Source organism: Elgaria multicarinata, chromosome 10, assembly GCF_023053635.1.
Source record: "Elgaria multicarinata webbii isolate HBS135686 ecotype San Diego chromosome 10, rElgMul1.1.pri, whole genome shotgun sequence".
Lineage (NCBI taxonomy): Eukaryota > Metazoa > Chordata > Lepidosauria > Squamata > Anguidae > Elgaria > Elgaria multicarinata.
The window spans coordinates 77,202,753-77,221,155 of record NC_086180.1 but is presented as its reverse complement, the minus strand read 5'-3'; the positions used below and the strand labels follow the sequence as shown (position 1 = coordinate 77,221,155).

General features: G+C 39.8%; 1 protein-coding gene across 1 annotated transcript in view; it reads left to right on the top strand.

Annotated features, from left to right (window-relative positions):
* Positions 1 to 14,774, top strand: part of RXFP1 (relaxin family peptide receptor 1) — a 33,669-nt gene extending 18,895 nt beyond the window's left edge. The window contains exons 8-18 of the mRNA XM_063135302.1: positions 1,333 to 1,404; positions 3,888 to 3,962; positions 4,716 to 4,787; positions 5,008 to 5,079; positions 6,039 to 6,110; positions 7,438 to 7,509; positions 8,195 to 8,266; positions 8,610 to 8,839; positions 12,293 to 12,703; positions 13,483 to 13,701; positions 14,473 to 14,774. Coding sequence (XP_062991372.1) covers positions 1,333 to 1,404; positions 3,888 to 3,962; positions 4,716 to 4,787; positions 5,008 to 5,079; positions 6,039 to 6,110; positions 7,438 to 7,509; positions 8,195 to 8,266; positions 8,610 to 8,839; positions 12,293 to 12,703; positions 13,483 to 13,701; positions 14,473 to 14,774 — 1,669 coding nt within the window. The remainder of the gene's footprint in view (positions 1 to 1,332; positions 1,405 to 3,887; positions 3,963 to 4,715; positions 4,788 to 5,007; positions 5,080 to 6,038; positions 6,111 to 7,437; positions 7,510 to 8,194; positions 8,267 to 8,609; positions 8,840 to 12,292; positions 12,704 to 13,482; positions 13,702 to 14,472) is intronic.
* The last annotated feature ends 3,629 nt before the right edge of the window (positions 14,775 to 18,403 follow it).

Genomic DNA, 18,403 nt, shown 5'->3' with positions numbered 1-18,403 from the left:
GGTTCGAAAGAGTGAATGCTCAGACCCTACTTCAGTCTTTTGGGAAGGTTACTTGTCCTTTGCCACACCTCCCTTGCAGCCATTTTGTGGTGGTCCCCATGACAGTTTGCTCTTTGGGGGGGGGGGACTTTGCATCACCCAAAATGGCATCTTTCACTGCAAAAGAAAAAAGAAACCTATGACAATTTGGTGAAAAAAGAAAGATTGTTGCAATTTGTCCATATTAATTTTCTGGAAGCATCCTTGGTGGTAGTGGTGGGAATATTCATTCACAGTTTTGTTTCTTGAAGAAAGGGATCTGAAGTATATTTCAATTTGCTCTAGGAATGGAGACATTTTGACAAATTTCTTTCCCTTGTTCATTCCTGATTCTAGCTTGGACTGCTCTTGAACTCTTTGTAGTATGGCTTAGGGCAGAGACCTGTAACTAGAAATGCTGACATGGATTTGTTAGTATTTTTATTTTAAGAGAAGATCCATTTTTTCTAGTATTTGTGATTTAGAAACAAACAGCAGAGGAGAGAGAGTTAATGACATAGCTGTCAGTTTTCTGAAGACATTTTTTCTAGCTGCGCCATTTCAAATGAATTATTTTCTTATGGGGATGTAGTTTAACTTAAAAATGATGTTCTGTGAAGTGACAAAGTGTTAATCAAATCACTGCAAAAACTGACAAGAAAATTGTTCACATTTAAGTTTCTGTTTTCAAAAAAGTGGGGATAGGAAATGGTTTCTGTCATCCTTTTGAGATAAGAACAGAAGAACTTGATGATAAATTTTAATAACCTGAGATTATTAATAGGGACTATCCATGCTACCCACTACAAGACCAATTCTAGCAGCTTTTTCCTACAAGTGAGTGATTTTGGAATAAAATTGTCTCTTAGAACAAAATCATACAGCTGACTTCTGTGTGGTCGCTGCTATGTGCATCCATCAGAACCACAAGCTGAGATGGTCATGTGAATGTTGATCTTATACCCAGACTTCTGGGTATACTGGATTTCTATATTGCAAGGGTCCCAAAAACCCCACTTGCAGAAACATGAAGAAAGATGATTTCTCTGATTTAGCAGTTACATAAGTACCTGCATTCACGAATCACATTAGTGACTGGCACATACAGCGATTAGCGCGTCAGACATGTTTGTGTGGCTCCATCATTAGCTGTCATTATCTTAAAATGACTTTCACGGTAAGCCATTTATTTCATGCATTTTAAAATTGATACAAGTTACTTTTGGATGGATACAACTTTAAAAACTGGGGGAAACAGATTGCTTTCTGATACTAGTAGTTTTAGTCTGAGATGTAACATTTTCTGATTTACAGCATAATTGAAAACAGCACAATAACATGTATCTCTCCACTCACCTTTTATGGGCTCAACTCACTTATTCTCCTGTAAGTACTAAGAAATTATTTTTTAAATATTACACACACACACACACACACACACACACACACTACAGAAGCTAAGAACTACGTTGAATATTATGTGTAAATATAACAAATGAGAGGCTTTCAGCATAACTTCTCCCAAAACCCTGAGAATAAGTTTCCATGATTATTAGGGGTATGCACAGACCCCCCAATCCGCTTTGTGGCCCGATCTGGATTTTCCGGATCGGGCCCGATCCTCTTTGCGTCGCTCCGCCTGTCTCCCGCTCCGCGGAGCGAGACCTGGCTTCGCCGCCGTCGCTACATGGACGGCGGCAGTGGTGGCGGCGCAAGATAAGCCACCGCCCCGCCCCCTTAGCTGCATCCGTCACAGGCTTCAATTGAGGCCCTGGTTGAAGCCGGAAGAGGCCTCGGCCTTCACTTCCGCCTTCAACCGGGGCCTCAATTGAAGCCCGCGACGGACGCAGGTAAGCGTCCCTCCTCCCTGCTCCCTTACCTGGCGCCGCCGCCGCTGCCACCGCTGCATGGATGGCGGCGCCGGCGGCGCCAGGTAGGCCAGCCCCCCACCCCACCCCCTTACCTGCATCTGTCACGGGCTTCAATTGAGGCCCCGGTTGAAGCCGGAAGAGGCCTTGGCCTTCACTTCCGCCTTCAACCGGGGCCTCAATTGAAGCCCGCGATGGATGCAGGTAAGCGTCCCTCCTCCCTGCTCCCTTACCTGGTGGTGGCGCTGCCGCATGGATGGCGGCGCCGGCAGCGCCAGATGAGTCCCCCTCTCCCCCACTTACCTGCAGGCGAAGCTCCGGATTGAGGCAATCCTCTTCGCCTCGATCCGCAGCCCCCCTGACTCTCTTTGCCTCCGCCTTTTCCGGAGGCGAATTAGGCCGCCTCGCTCCTGCTTCTCTGAACTGAAGAGAAGCGGAGCACATCCCTAATGATTATATTTAAGGTGCTGTAATCAGAAACAGTTGTAACAGTTGCTGTAATCCCTTCCCCAGAAGATTTTCATCTTCAGAAACCCAGTCTTCTGACCTTAATGTCATTAGTTAAAACCCAACAAATTTTGGGAACAGTTAGAACTGATGTTCGTTAACATATCTAATTAAAGCTTATGAGTGGTTGCTTATCATGGAAATTGCTCATTAAAGAAAGCAATTGTCCCCCATGGAGTTTTAACACTCATGTTTTGATGATATATCAGCAAATGCAAATTCAGTTTTTTAATTGTTGAACCATTAGTCTACTTTTCTGCTACACTTACTGTAACCCTTGAATATTTTACACACAATCTTATCAAATGTAGGATTTTTGGTTATGTTACTATTTATATGTTTTTATAAGTTTAAAATCAATACAAAATGTATTTTAAAACATACTTCACACACTATAACTGTTCCTGCCTTCATCCCTAGAAAAGGAAGATTCCATATATAAAATAGCTCACTGCAGTATAAATGTTTGTTGCAACAAGGCTACAGTTCAGAACTTTGTCCTCTGTTTTGAGGATTTCTTACAGAAAAGATACTCTCCCATAATTAAAGAGGTACTGGATTTCTTCCAAAGCACCTTATGATGTACAGAATACAAAGGACACTGATCTCTGATCCTTTAAGCAACACGCTGCCATACGTCCTTTTGAATATTTGCCCAAGACTAGATGGAGAGTCATGGACTTAAGGATTTCAATGCCAATTTAATCTGCCTTGAATGAATTACTCAATAGGAGTTGTGGCAGTGCGCCATTTCAAGAAGTATATTGCTGTCTTGATTGTCCATTTGGGATTCAGGTACTGCACTGGCACTCTTCCTCTTGAATATGTTTACTGGTGTAGCAGTATGCCACTTGGGACAGCAATATCAGTTTGTTAGTTTCTCATTGACATTGGTCATTCCTGTATAAAATGGTATCATTGCTACCATGAGAAGGAACAAGTGTCAAACCATATCAAAGCAGAAACAAATATTACAGAGATGCTGTGATGCTCATATGCGCTTTAACCTGACTATTTGAACAGTCTGCTGGTTGTCAAAAGATCCCTTCACAACAGACACATCCACCGCTAGAAGGTATGAGCCAATATTGGTAATTAAATTGTTACATTCTTCTCTTCGTTCTTGTATGTCTCACATAAGGAAGAAAGAAAGAAATGGTGTCAGAGCCATATATCCAATAGCAAAATGGTTCACTCCAATGTTAGCCCTACATATTGTAGACCCTTGAAATCAATGGAATTTGTGTTAAACTAACATTGGATATATAACCCATTGGATACAACTCTACGGGACTGCAGTACCTACATTTTCATGTGGGGAATTGGGTTTTGAAATATCCCCACAAGAGAATCACATGTGCATGAAAAACTTCACATTAGAGGAGGCTTTTTAAAAGCTAATTTATATAAATCAGCTGCTGTTACATCATTAGCTCTACTAATCATATTTCCATTATCATCAGTCTAATAATATTTCATTTTTCATTTTTCCAGAGATTTGTTGAATAATTTTGTTTCCCGGTTGCCTTATAAACATCTTTGTCAATATATGCCAAGGCTAAACTGGCTGTGAGTCCACATTTTCCTACATAACCTAAACTTTAGATTGAATTAAAAGTATCTCTTTTCTTGATTACTAAATGTTCAACAAGAAGAAGTTTGGCAATTATATGTTCTTAAAAAAGCAGCGATTTTCACTCTTCAAAAGCCAGAAGTTTGATTGTACTGAAATACAGTTTCTACTATAACAATTCTGCAAGGTGGGGGAGAAAGGTAGCAAAAGAATCTTATATAAGAATATGGTAGTATAAGCCTTATTACCTGAGATCTACCAGATCAAGTTTGCTCATTTTTTGTTTTAAAATGAAGCTTGAGCAGTGTAGACATGCAGACAGTTTTGAAACGTCGAAAAAGTTCAGAGCTCAAGCTTTAATAACAATTAATTTCCTCTGTGCCAAATAGGCAGGGCAGCCCCTCTGTCAGCAGGATAATGGGCAGCCCTGTTTGGGCAATCAGTGTGGCATGAAGGTGGGCCCTGAGTGCAGCTGCACCGTGATGCTGTCACTACCGGCAGGAAGGGGAAGGGGACAGAGGTGGCCAATCGGGGTGTGGGAGGGAGGCGGCAGGGCCATGCCACATGCAAATTACAGAGGGGGGGGATTCACTGTGCAGGAGCCACATTTGCACTCTTCATGACCCCCTCTGTAGTGAGGGGGCTGAGGGAAAATGGAGGTGACATGGGCTTTATGCCAGTACTACCAGATTATCAGTGCTGTAGGGAAGTATGCTATATATTTGGTGTGTGTGTTTTTAATTCCCCAGGGACTTTGAGGGCAACCATATCCACAATTTAAGAAATGACACTTTCATCTCCTGTAGCAGTTTAACTGTCCTGTAAGTAAGAAACATTTGTTATTGAGACAGATCTTAGCAAGTCATTTGCATGGGGCTTCCTGGGGAGGGAAAGAACTGTACAAATAGCACCACCATGGAAAAGACTCCATATAACCATCAACCCAGAGCAAGGCCTGACTGAAAAATCTTAACGGGCAAGACGGTGCAAATAGAGGAAGTCTCTTCCTAAAATACACTAAACTATCTTTTATCGTTTCAGCATTTTGAGGAGAAATGAAATCAGCTCACTAAATGAAAACAGCTTCTCTCATCTTCAGAGATTAGCTGAACTGTAAGTAGATGTATCACCCCAGGGCAAATTAACATCTATATTGTAATTGTATCTTTTAAGCAGATCTTTTATGTAATTGAAAGAAAAGGCATTTAGTGCTACAAAGACTGTTAGTTAGTTATTTGACACTAGCTTCACTAGCCCTTACTTTGATTCAGCGAAGGATGCAAGCAAACAAACATGGCTGTCTTTTGTAAACCGCCCAGAGAGCTTCGGCTATGGGGAGTTATATAAATGTAATATATAAATAAATAAACTGTCAGAGGTGGACATATTGTGCCCACCCTGTCTATGTGCCGGTCGGCCCTGTATTCCCAGTCATTGATGGTCTTGTCTGGACTGAGCCTCAGTTTGTTCATCCACATCGACTCCTTCACTGAATCCAGGCAATAATTCAGGACTACTACAGTCTCCAGCCCTGGGCATCAGATGAAAAGGAGAGATAGAGTGGGGTATCATTATGATGAGACCCAATTCTAGAGTCAAATTGTTTCTCATAAAATAAGAGGCTTTGGGGCCAAATGATCCAATATATGGAATGTGTGATTAGCTGTTGTACAGTGGTTTATGTGTTGTGTTTTTTTCTTTCTTTCTTTAAATAGAAGCTGCAGGGGTGCAATAAGGATTGGGACCATGGCACATAGCGAGGCGGGTGCTAATTTGTTTAAAACAAAACAAAACAAAACAAACAGATGCATGAAATGCAACCAGTCATTTCACATATTGTCTGATTTGGCCCCTTAAAACCTATGATGTTACAGTCCCTAATAAGAGACATTCTAATCTTTTCCAGTCTGATATGTATTTACCAAGCTTTCTAATACCCTATATAAAATGCAAGCTTTTATTATTATTTTTTAAAGGATACAGTTCTGGTACTCCTTAAGTTTGAAACTTTGATGGCAAAATATGCAATCAGTAGTGTTAAAGACCACGTTCTGGTTTTTTCCCCCCCACAGAGATTTGGCTAACAACAAAATTGAATCACTTCCTCCACATCTGTTTAAGGATCTAAAAGAACTCTCACAACTGTAAGACATTGCAATATACTCTGTGTATGTTGAGCATTAAATGTTTTAATTAGTTTTCCTACCTTGCAAAAGTGAGGTCATGTTAGAATGAAAAGGTACACTTATGCACCTGCATATTATATGTGAAAGATTTTCTTAACCGCTATGTAAAAAAATTCTTGCTTAGACGTTTATTATATCAATTTTTATCCTGTTATTACATATGGTGAGCAATCTTAGGAATGAAATTCCATTAACCCAGGACATCCAAAGTTGAATATATATGATAAGAGACTTTCAAAACTAGTCCATATCTTAGTAGAAGGCGCAGCAAAGACTATTTAGTTCAATTCTGCCTCTGCCAGCTTATCTACAACTGCATATGCTGAGTGGGTAAAGGCACTGTTTATTATGGAAATGCAGCTTTAATGAAAATTTCTAAGCCTGCTGTTATTTTTATTTTATATATATATATATCTGATTCTCATTTAAAAATGCCAAAGCAGCTTACAACAAATTATAAGGGGTCAATATAAGGGAAAACAATCCTTCAGGTAACCTGGTCCTAAGATGTTTAGGGCTTTATGTATCAACAATAATACCTTGAACTCAGCTCAGGGCAGCTCCACATTTAGAAAAAAAAAAACCCACATCCTTTGCAGGCTTTCTTTTTCTCAGGTCTTTTCCATCCATTACAGGCTGCTTTAGACAGCAAACCATGGTGAACACGGGATTTTGAATTGAAAACTTTCATTCTAGGGAATGCTATTCTGTTAAATAGTACAGCACTATCTATGGTGGAATAATAGCTCTATGCCAATTTTACATGCTGGGGAAATCCCAGGATAAATTAGATACTGCATTATCTTTGCATTTTTAAAAAGCGGTGTTAGCAGGGGAAAGTGCAGGAGACATCCTGGCTGTTGACAACATCATGTAATGGACCTGCAAATTTCTGTGAGTGGCTGATCACGAGCGTATCATAAATTTCTTGTTTAGAGAAGCCCTTAGTAGTAAACTGGCAGCCAATGAATTTTTTTCAGCATAGGTTTTACATGTGAATGCCAAGGTATATCACCTAACAAACTTGTTGCAGCATTTTGGACTAGTCAGCCTTAAGGGAAGCCCCACATAGAGAGCATTACAATAGTTTAGTCTTGAAGTTACCCATGCATAGATCACAGTCATTAAGCTATTCCTGTCCAGGAACATGTGAAATTGTCATTTGCTGAATTCATCAAGATATGATCTGTTGACTATAACTGAACCAGGGTAATATCTAGTATATCTGTTGTAGTTATAAAATTACCATTTAAGCCATGATTTATGCTATGTTTGTTATTTACAGGAATCTTTCATACAATCCAATCCAGAAAATACAAAGAGAGGAGTTTGATGATGTTATAAAACTTAACTCACTGTAAGTGTATGTAGCCCTTTTTATAAATAGTTTGTCATTGTTATGTCAATGTATTTCAGTAATTTGTAAATAATTTTGTTTTAGTGCAGAGTGATTTTGATAAGGGTAAAACTATGGTGTGTCAAAGTTTATTGGAGGCATCGGAAATGCAAATATTTATTAAGTAGTTCCTTTCTTTTCTAGAGATATCTGCAAATTAGAAACTCTATAGAAACAAAGGGAGTTTACTGTATTCAGAATATTTTTAAAATATAAAATATTAAGTAGTAATTGAGAAAGGGCTTCTTTTCATATAATTTTCATGCAACTTCTATCCTACTAAGTACTTTAACTGGATCTGTAAGCCAATTAAGGCTTCAATCCTACATCAGTTTATCTAAGAGTAAGCTCCATCAAATTCTCAGCAGACATGCATAGGATTGCTCTGTATATCAAACTACTTGGACATCATTTTGACATCACAGCTTTGACTATGACTTGAGCTGAAAGGCTAATGTTCACTGTATTCAATAGATTTCACTTTTCCTTTGTTTATCTTGTCTGTGAAATACGTTTTAAAGATAGATAAAATATGCTGAAAGATTAAAAAAATAGATGTTTTTGGATATATGTATTTTTTTCCAGCCAGTTCTCCCAGACTCTATTCTTTATTGATAATACCTAAAACTGTTTCCAATGTTTATAGAAGCCTAGAAGGCATAGAAATTAAAAATATCCAAAGAAGAATGTTCAGACCACTTAGAGATCTTTCCCATATGTAAGTATCTTATAATTTTTTTACTTTACTTTCATGGATATGTATGTAAATTCTAACTCTCTCATAGAAAGGTAAGGCATCAGAGCTATCTGTATCAGTGGTGTGTGTGTGTGCGCGCGCGCGTGCACGTGTGTGTGCATATGTGTGGCCCCCAAACCAGCATCACATGTAGCCCTCAGGGCTGAAATGGTTGTGCAATCCTAAATTAAATAGAATTCAGTTAATTTTCTGATCAGTTCTATCAGGATTTTATTGCTCACTTCAAAAACACATGCATTGTTTTATCATACAATTCCATGTGTCAGTCTGATATTCAAACGCTTTCTCCTTTTTTTACCCTCAGATATTTTAAGAAATTTCAGTATTGTGGCTATGCCCCTCATGTGCGCAGCTGTAAACCGAACACTGATGGAATTTCATCCTTTGACAACTTGTTAGCCAGCATTATCCAGAGAGTATTTGTCTGGGTTGTGTCTTCTGTCACTTGCTTTGGAAACATATTTGTCATCTGCATGAGGCCTTACATTCGATCAGAGAACAAACTCCATGCCCTGTCAATCATGTCCCTCTGCTGTGAGTACTCCCTTCCACTAAAATGTTATAAAAAAGGACTCTGGACATGTTACAACCTAACAAAACGACATCTCACTATAATAGATTAAACTAAGGTACTAGATCCCAGACCCCCAAAGCCTAAACCCAACCTGGATCGAATAAGAATCTGTAACACTTGGGGAAAAAACTCTGGCTTGTCCTTTGCAGAAAACATTTCTACAACTCAGGGCGGAGGGGCACTGAGAACGCCCTTGCTGTACATACACCAATCACCAAGAAGCATTGCCTTAAATCAGGATGTGCTTCAGTCAGAGGGCGGAATTCCATTTCGAAAAACTTCTTGGAAAAACTTCCAACAGTGAGTGGGACAGAAGGCAAAAGGGGCGGCGCCATACGCAAAATACCAGCATACTTTAATTTAAAGCCCTTACTACCAGTAACTAAGAATTTAGAGAGGCATTTCAACCTTTTTTGAATGGGGAAAAACTGCACAAAAATTGGGAAAACACACAATGATTGGTGGTTGGGGGAAATGGGTGGGGCCAGTAGAAGAGGACATTGCCATCTGGAGCACCCTGGAGGGCTGGATTGGAACCCTGGATCTGAGGTTCTGCACGACTGCCTTAAGTGTATACAGTTTCCTAGTACCTCTGGAAATGTCATCCTTGGCAAACTAACAGTGGGATCCTATGTGGGCTTACTCTAAAATGACACCCACTGTGTTCAGTAGGGCTTATTGCCTAGTAAACATTCTCAGGATTACAGTGGAGGCAAAAGCAGCACCTGATTTTAAACTGGGGTTGGTACCTTGTTTAGGGACAGAGGTTCTGTATTTTTAACAATTGCATGACAAGCAAAAATGAACTGGCAACCCCGTCTGAGGTAAATCAGAATTTGGTCAAAGCAAATGCCTATTTATTGTACTTATCATTCCCTTTCTATTCCAACTTTCTGATAGGCCCATGGTGAGTAACAAAATACAGCTAAAGATAAAAGTGGTGATAAAATAGGGTGACCAACTGTCAGGATTTCCCTGGATTTGTCCTGGTTTTTGTTCTTTCCATGGTGTCAGGGGGGATTTTCTATAATTTTCAATAATGTCCTGGAATGACACACCTTCTCCTTTAAGGCTGCCATTAGCATGGCAGGAGGGAGTGACATGCTTTCTTGAGGCACATCATTCCCCCACCCAGAGCTCCAATTGAGGTCTTAAAGGGGAAAGTGGGTCATTCGTGGACATTATAGAAAAGGCCCCAATTGGAGTGGATGGTGGTGGTGCAGAATGAAATCCTTTCCCCTCCTCTCCAATCGGGTTCTTTAAGGTGGCGGGGGAATAACGTACTTTCTGCAGAACTCAGAAAGCTGCTTCCCCACACACACACTAGGTGTCCTCTTTTTTGGTTTCCCAAATATGGTCACCCTAGATAAAATCAATACAAAACGTGACTTACTCGGCTTTGTAGCTTTTCCTGCGAAATATGAAAAATAAAACAAAAACAAAAATATTATCTGCAGGGTTCCAGACCTGCAGATAACCTGGGAAAAGCCCAAGGTTCAGTGGTAGAGCACATGTTTTGCATGCAGAAGATCCCAGGTTCAATCTTTGGCATCTCCAGCTAGGGCTGAAAAAAATCCTGCCTGAAATTCTGGAGAGCTGAAGTCAGGGCTGTTCACACAACATGCTAACAAACACTCGTGGTTGAGCTTGGGTTGTTTGTTTAACCGTGCATTATCGTATTGTCTGAACACAGCCAGAGTGGCTTGTTAACCATGCAGTGCAGCTTATTTTTCTCGAGCAAGCCACCTTGAGAACCCATTGTTTGCTGTTGTGTTGTTCAGGCTGGTTAACAAGCTACTCTGGCTGCATTCAGACAACACGATAACCTATCCTATGGAAAATGTGCTGCATTTAGACAACACACTAATCTACAGTTTGACAAACAACCCACAGTTCAAAACAACTCACACTCAACCACTATGTGTCAGTGTGTTATGTGAACAGCCCCACAACAATACTGGGCTAGATGGACCAATGACCTGAATCAGTATAAGGCAGCTTCCTACGTTCCTAAAGACACAGAGTATATCTCAAATAATGAGCTGCCTGGAGAATTTAATTGCAAAATCAAAGACCTAAATCCAATGCACTGAAATCAATCGGCTTGAACATGCCTAACTATGTGTTGGATTTAGGCCAAAGGTTTAGATTTAGAATAATCCTAAATTGGGAGCAGGGGGAATTTCCGTGGCAGAGAAACCACCCTCCTCCTAAAGCCTACTGACTCACTGCAGCCAGGATGAGAAGTGTAGGTCAATGGGTGTGCGTGTGTTGGTTTTTCCTTTTCTTTTTTTTGCAGGAGTTTTAACACCAATGGGAGAAGTAATAATTATACCAGCTCCTGACTGGCATCATTTGGGGGTCTGATTCAAGTGCATGTTGGAGCTTTGGATTCTGCAAATCCAAGGCCACTCCCTACATGCCCCTGGAATGCCCAGTTTGGGGTCTTACTGCTGGAGGGAACACTGCCAGTGGTACTTCTACACCAGGGTGGACAACTTGTGGCCCTCAGACTAATTTCAAAAGCTCCACTGCATGCAATGAGTTCAGGTCTGTGGCAAAAATGATCTGTCCTTTTCCTGGCACTCCACTTGGCATGGAAGAGAAAGGATGATCAAGGGTCTGGAAACAAAGCCCTATGAAGAGAGATTGAAAGAACTGGGCATGTTTAGCCTGGAGAAGAGAAGATTGAGGGGAGACATGATAGCACTCTTCAAATACTTAAAAGGTTGTCACACAGAGGAGGGCCAGGATCTCTTCTCGATCCTCCCAGAGTGCAGGACACTGAATAATGGGCTCAAGTTAAAGGAAGCCAGATTCCAGCTGGACATCAGGAAAAACTTCCTGACTATTAGAGCAATACGACAATGGAATCAGTTACCTAGGGAGGTTGTGGTCTCTCCCACACTAGAGGCCTTCAAGAGGCAGCTGGACAACCATCTGTCAGGGATGCTTTAGGGTGGATTCCTGCATTGAGCGGGGAGTTGGACTTGATGGCCTTGTAGGCCCCTTCCAACTCTGCTATTCTATGATTCTAAGAAAGAAAGAAAGAGAGAGAGAGGGAGAGAGAGGGAGAGAGAGAAGCGGTGGCAGAAAGAAAGAAAGGGTGGCCCTCTGTTGGTTTCAGCATGCAGCCTCCGACACATTACCCACAAGGCACTACAGCCCTCAACAGAAAAAAGGTTGCTAATCCCTGTTCCACACCTACAGAGCTTACCATGGGCATAACAGGGTCCCCTGGGTGGAAGGGCTGTCCTGCCTGTGGAACTCCGCTCTGTTAATATAGTGGCACTTCTGTTGCATCCCAACAAACCCTCAGCTGATCTTTGGTTGGTGTTTGCTCTGTGAGTAATGTTTAAAATGGTACTTAGACTACTATAAATAAGATGCACTAACACACTTTTTCTCCATAGGTGCAGATTGCCTCATGGGGGTATACTTATTTGTGATTGGAGCCTTTGACTTGAAATATCGTGGGGAGTACAATAAGCACGCTCAGTTATGGATGGACAGTATCCATTGCCAACTGGTGGGATCTTTGGCCATTTTATCCACAGAAGTATCAGTGTTATTACTAACCTACCTGACTTTGGAAAAATACATCTGCATAGTTTACCCCTTTAGATTCTTGAAGCCAGGAAAATACAGGTCAATTTCCATTTTGGTTCTCATCTGGATTATAGGGTTCATAGTTGCTTTTATTCCACTGAGCAATAAGGATTTTTTCCAAAACTACTATGGTACTAATGGGGTCTGTTTCCCTCTTCACTCTGAACTGTCCGAAAGTACTGGAGGCCAGGTTTATTCTGTCATAATTTTTCTAGGTAAGAAAATCCATGTTCACTCGGGTTTATTATGGAATAGTAACTGATTGCCTATACATGAACTTCAACTGAGATACACCAGCATTAAACAGACTCTGGCTCATGTCATGCACTGAAATACGGGAATCTTTTCCCCCATTAAACAAGGAAGGCAAGGCAGGAGGAGTGGCTATAAAAGAGGGCCTTTTTAGCAGTGGCACCACAGGTATTCCACACAAGGTTTTTATTGTGTAATCTTCTTGTCTTATTCATAGAATTTCATAGGGAGGGGATCAAGATGTCTTCCATTTGTAATGCTACCATATTTCCCCACTGTGTTTTCCACCATTTTCTTACCACAAAAAAAATCTGTTAAGGAGAATAAGATGGAATAACTTTAGATTGCTAGCACTAAGAGCCATCTGTCTGGAAGGAACCCTTGTCTGTGTAATGCCCTTCCCACAGAGGCTTGCTTGCATTATGGTCTTTATACATAAAACTTGTTTTACTGTGGTTTTAATTTTTGTGAACCGCCCAGAGAGCTTCGGCTATTGGGCGGTATAAAAATGTAATAAATAATAAATAAATAAATAAATAAATAAATAAAGCACTGGATTGTTCCAATCTAAAAGGTACTTATGCCCTAGGAACTGTGTACTTACAGCCACTTAGATTCCAGTTCTAAATATTTTATGTTGGCACCCCATCCCTGCTGCAGTAATAACATAGTGGGTTTGTACTGTAACCTGGCATGGCAGACTCCTAATCGGAATTGTAATACAGCTTGTCTTCCGCAACAGGTGTCAACTTGGTAGCATTTATCATCATTGTGTTCTCCTATGGAAGTATGTTTTATAGTGTTCATCAAACAGCCATTTCTGCAATGGAAATCCGGAATCATGTGAAGAAAGAGATGACTCTTGCCAAGCGGTTTTTCTTCATTGTATTTACGGATGCACTATGCTGGATACCCATATTTATACTAAAATTGCTTTCCTTACTTCAAGTGGAAATTCCAGGTATTGCCAATTTCCTTTCCAATTACATTGCTGCATTTTTCAGTTTTTATCAGGGAACTCTCTGAGGCTAGGAGAGGGCTAGATGGGGGAATCGGAGGTAACAAGACAGCTTGCAGAAAAATGTTGCAATGTATCCTCATCCTCTGACTGAAGTGTTCCTGTTCAGGGTTCAAGCCACTCATGCTTGCCTTCAAGATATTATAAAATGGTATCTCAAGCAAACCAATTAATTCCCCTATCCCTTTTCCAACTGCCACTTAACATTCCATGGCTACTGAGCACATTCATCCTTCATCAGGCTATTTTGGGGAGATTCACCCGACCCTTTGTGTGTATGCAAACCTTGGATTCTACTGAGCATGTTATACCTCAAACATACCATGCCGCCTGTGTTCAGATGACACAAGCTGTACCTGGGCGGGTAATTAGGAAAATGGTGGCCAGCACATGCTGCTGATTAAAATAAGCTAGGGTGGCTTAATTTGATCATGTGAACCAGGTCATTATCAGAATTCACTATTGGAGGGAACTATGCTTATTCACTCTGATGGGTGTTAGGGCATCAGTGAAATACGTATTCATATTCCTAAACAAGCAAAGTTATTTTTCCCTTCCTATCTTAATCGAAAGTTTGGTGAGACTTGAAAGATTGCATTAACCCAGATGAATAAGCTAAGATTTCATAGCTATAGCATATACCTTGTTCGTTAAAAAAAAGACAAGGAAAAAAGACAGGACAATTAAATAAATATTCTTTTCTTTTCCCTCTAGGTTCTATAACTTCCTGGGTTGTGATTTTTATCTTACCAATAAATAGCGCCTTGAACCCTCTTCTCTATACACTAACAACTAGGCCTTTCAAAGAAATGATTCATCAAACTTGGCAAAATTACAAGCAAGGAAGATCCTCAGGAAGCAGAAGCAGTCAGAATATGTATGGCCCATCATTCATCTGGGTAGAGATGTGGCCTGTAGACGATACCTCATCAGAGTTGACAAAAACTGCCCATTCCACAAATTCCTCTAAAGGATTAATAACTACACACTCAGCAAAGCTAAATGTATATACATGAAGACAAATCAAAGCATGATGCACTAAAATGTGCACATTCTGCATTGTTCTTCTGCAGATACTGCCACTTATAGCAATGAAACTACTGTTCCAGGCTGTGGGAGTCAACTCTATGACAGAAGATAGATCACCATGTTACCACTATACCCATCAAACAACATTCTTTGGGAGAACTAGCCGTAAGAGCCTGGTGGGGTAGGTGGGAAGAAATTGAAAAGGAAACCTGTTTATGCTGGTGATTGGGTTACGTTAGTATTGGTGGGTGGGTGGATAAGTGATTGAAAGCTAAACTTTTCAGCTAAAGAATTGCTTTGTTTAGACAATTCTAAAGAGTAATATTTTTAAGTTGTAAAATTTATGTTAACAGAAGAATGGAGGATCACAATCATCAGTATTATGCCTAAATAGTATTTATTTTCTAAGGCTGCAATCCTATGTCCACTTATCTGGGAGTAAGACATGTATAGACATTGCAATGTAAATACCAATACCTGAAATACTTGGATTACTGATTTTATTTGGCTGAAAAATATTAACTTGCAGTGTTTTTTTTTTTTATGGAAGCATACTTTTCTATGAATTCAGGTTTGCAAGTTGAAGCACCATAGAAATAGGAATGGCAATTGTCTTTTTGATTTGCAAAAGTGTTTGCACTGGATATATTAAGGAAGAGAAGAATAGAGGTTGTATACTTGCATTTTAATGTTTACAGTTTTTTGGACTACCTTCAACTTAGCTATAAAGAAATGCCGTTTCATATCTAGTTTCTATTAACAGGTACAAATGTTGTTGCATTTTCAAATTATGCAATAATGTCCTTTTTTAAAAAATCTGAAAGATCTACAATGTGATATTTAAACTCCATATTCATTGTCAAGCACTCCATTCTTTTGCGCTATGTGTGACAACTCCATTTGGCCAGGCTGAAGTGGCACACACCTATGCGTCTTGAGATGCTTTTGGCCTTCAAGACTAGAGAAAGACTCCATTAATTGGACTGAATGATAGATGTGTTCCTGTGGGAACTTCCTCTCCTCTACAGGGTTTGGGAATGCTGCTGCAGTCAAACTGTGATTGGCAATTTAAGATTTCCTTCAGTTGTCGGGGGGGTTGAGCATAAAAAGAACTTGGAGCCACCCATTTATCTTCATTTTCATGTTTTAACTTGCTTTTGGGCTTGTGTGTCTTTGGATTTCAGATTGGGCCGTCTTATTGGAAGACCCGTGCTTCAGTGATGTAGTGGGCAGTTTCCCCCCCACCTCCTTCAGAAGTATTGTTTCCAATGGCTACTCTGGTTTTTGTATATTTTTCTGTCCTTTTTCCCCTTCCCCTATGTAAATAAACTTAATCTCTACCTTAAGATTTTTTTGTGCTTCCTTCCAAAAATTCCTCAGTACTAAATCCAGGCTCTTCTGCTTGGTTAATTGCTACTGTTTAATGTTTACAACTTAGGGCTTGATCCAAGGAGATACCTGGTCCCCAGGTTGTTTAGGGCATAGTAGTCCAGCACCTTAAGTTCATCCCAGAAACACATAGGCAACCAGTCTGTTTCGGAACTATTGCTCTTTTGGGATCAGTGCAATTATGGTGACAGCACACCTCCATCCTCTGCTTTCCCTATCGCTCTGGGTTGACCCTCTTCTGAAGGTTTGCATTTCATAAGCCTTGAAACACTGAGCTACATTCCGTGCAGCGATTAAAATAAATAAGCAGGGTTATAATCCTTTAATTACAAGATTGTTTTACTCTGACACTGATCCCAGGCAAAGTAATCAAAAAGCTCCATTAATGAAGATGTTACAACTAGACAGCTTCATCAACATTTTCAGCACAGTCTAATGAACAGTAGATTTGATTAAGCAAAAGCACCATTTATTGCTTCATTTAATAAAATCACATTTAGTTGATTGCTGGTTCCTTGCTTCGCTTTCCAAGCGACAGGAAGTTCAGGGGGCAGCTTGTACAGGATCTGGGTTCTTTTGACAATTATGGAGAAAGACACTGACTCTAGTTAGCTATTTATAATAATTGAGGATCCCATTCTTCAACCATAACAGTTCTGCGAGTGGTTTCAACATTAATTGATCTTATTAATTTATGCAAGGGTAAGCAATAGAAAAACAGATAAAATTTCAATAATACTTCCCAAGGTAAACATCACTAACTCTTGTTGAGTTTACAAGGACTGAAGATACTCAGAGGTTTACAAAGCAAATGATTTATGAGAGCCAATGTGGTGTAGTGGCTAAAGTGTCAGACTGGGAGTCGGGAGATCTGGGTTCTAGTCCCCATTCAGCCTGGAAGCTCACTAGGTGACTTTGGGCTAGTCACAGACTCTCAGCCCAACCCACCTCACAGGGTTGGTGTTGTGAGGATAAAATGGAGAGGAGGAGGGGGATTATGTACACTGCCTTGGATTCCTTGGAGGAACAAAGGCAGGATATAAGTGCAATAATTAATAAAATAAAATGGGAAAAGGTGAAAAAATGCAATACCTCCACCAAGTATAAATAAATTTAAATTTAGATATTGAAAATGACTAATTTTAAATTTCCCATGAAATTGGGAGGTTGACAGAGACCCAAAAAACAACATATTATGAGAACCTTAATTTAAGCATAGTAGTCAACTCTGAAATGTTTGGCCAGTTATAAAGGAATCTGGTCTCTATTTACGTACCCCCACAAGGGACAATAGAGATTAAAGGTTGGATCCAGACTTAGCCATGTTTTGCATAAACCCACTGAAATCAATGGGACTTAAAATTAATCAACATGTCCCATTGATTTGAATCACTCTGCCATCAGCATGCAACACTGAATCCTTAAAGCAAGGGTAGCCAACTTGTAGGCCAAAACATCTGGAGGGGCACATCTCTCATCAACCTTAGCCAGCAGAGAAAATGGTGAAGAATCATGGATGCTGTAGGCCAAAACATCTGAAGTTACCATTCCTGCCCTACTGCGAGTGGCTTGAAATGTTTTCTTTTAAAGTAAACATTACTTCTGCAACACTTATTAAATTGGGGCTTTGGTTTTCTACTCCAGATGTTATAACGTATCTAGTATTCTGTATTTTGATTAGACATTTATTCTACAGACTACATGATTCAATATTATATATTGTGTTTTTGCTTAGACAGCCACATGAATTTATTTTACTAAAGTTTTGATTAGAATTCTCCCTAAAGCTAAGGAAGCAACAGTACTCTAGGGAAAAAAAACAAGAGGCAGGTAAATAACTTGGTTACAATATAATTTCCTCAATTCATACACAAGTATCAGATACATAATGTAATGATCATAGATAATGCACTGTATGTTTATATACAATAAAAATACACACCCTTAACATAATTATCAAAAACACACAATAAATAAGAGTATGCTTCTTTAGCAGAAGGTGAAATCCTATTTTCTATCAAGAATAGGGCTCTTTGGGGGCAATCATGTTTATCAAAGTACACTGAGATCAGATGACCAGAATAGAAAGTTATATCAGTTAAAAACTTAAGATACTGACATTGTTTTAATGCACAAAAGTAAAAAAAGCAACAGTTGCCAGACATTCATAGTTTCATCTGTTAACATTTATATGGAAGTGTTTGATGATACTTGGAGTAAAATGATT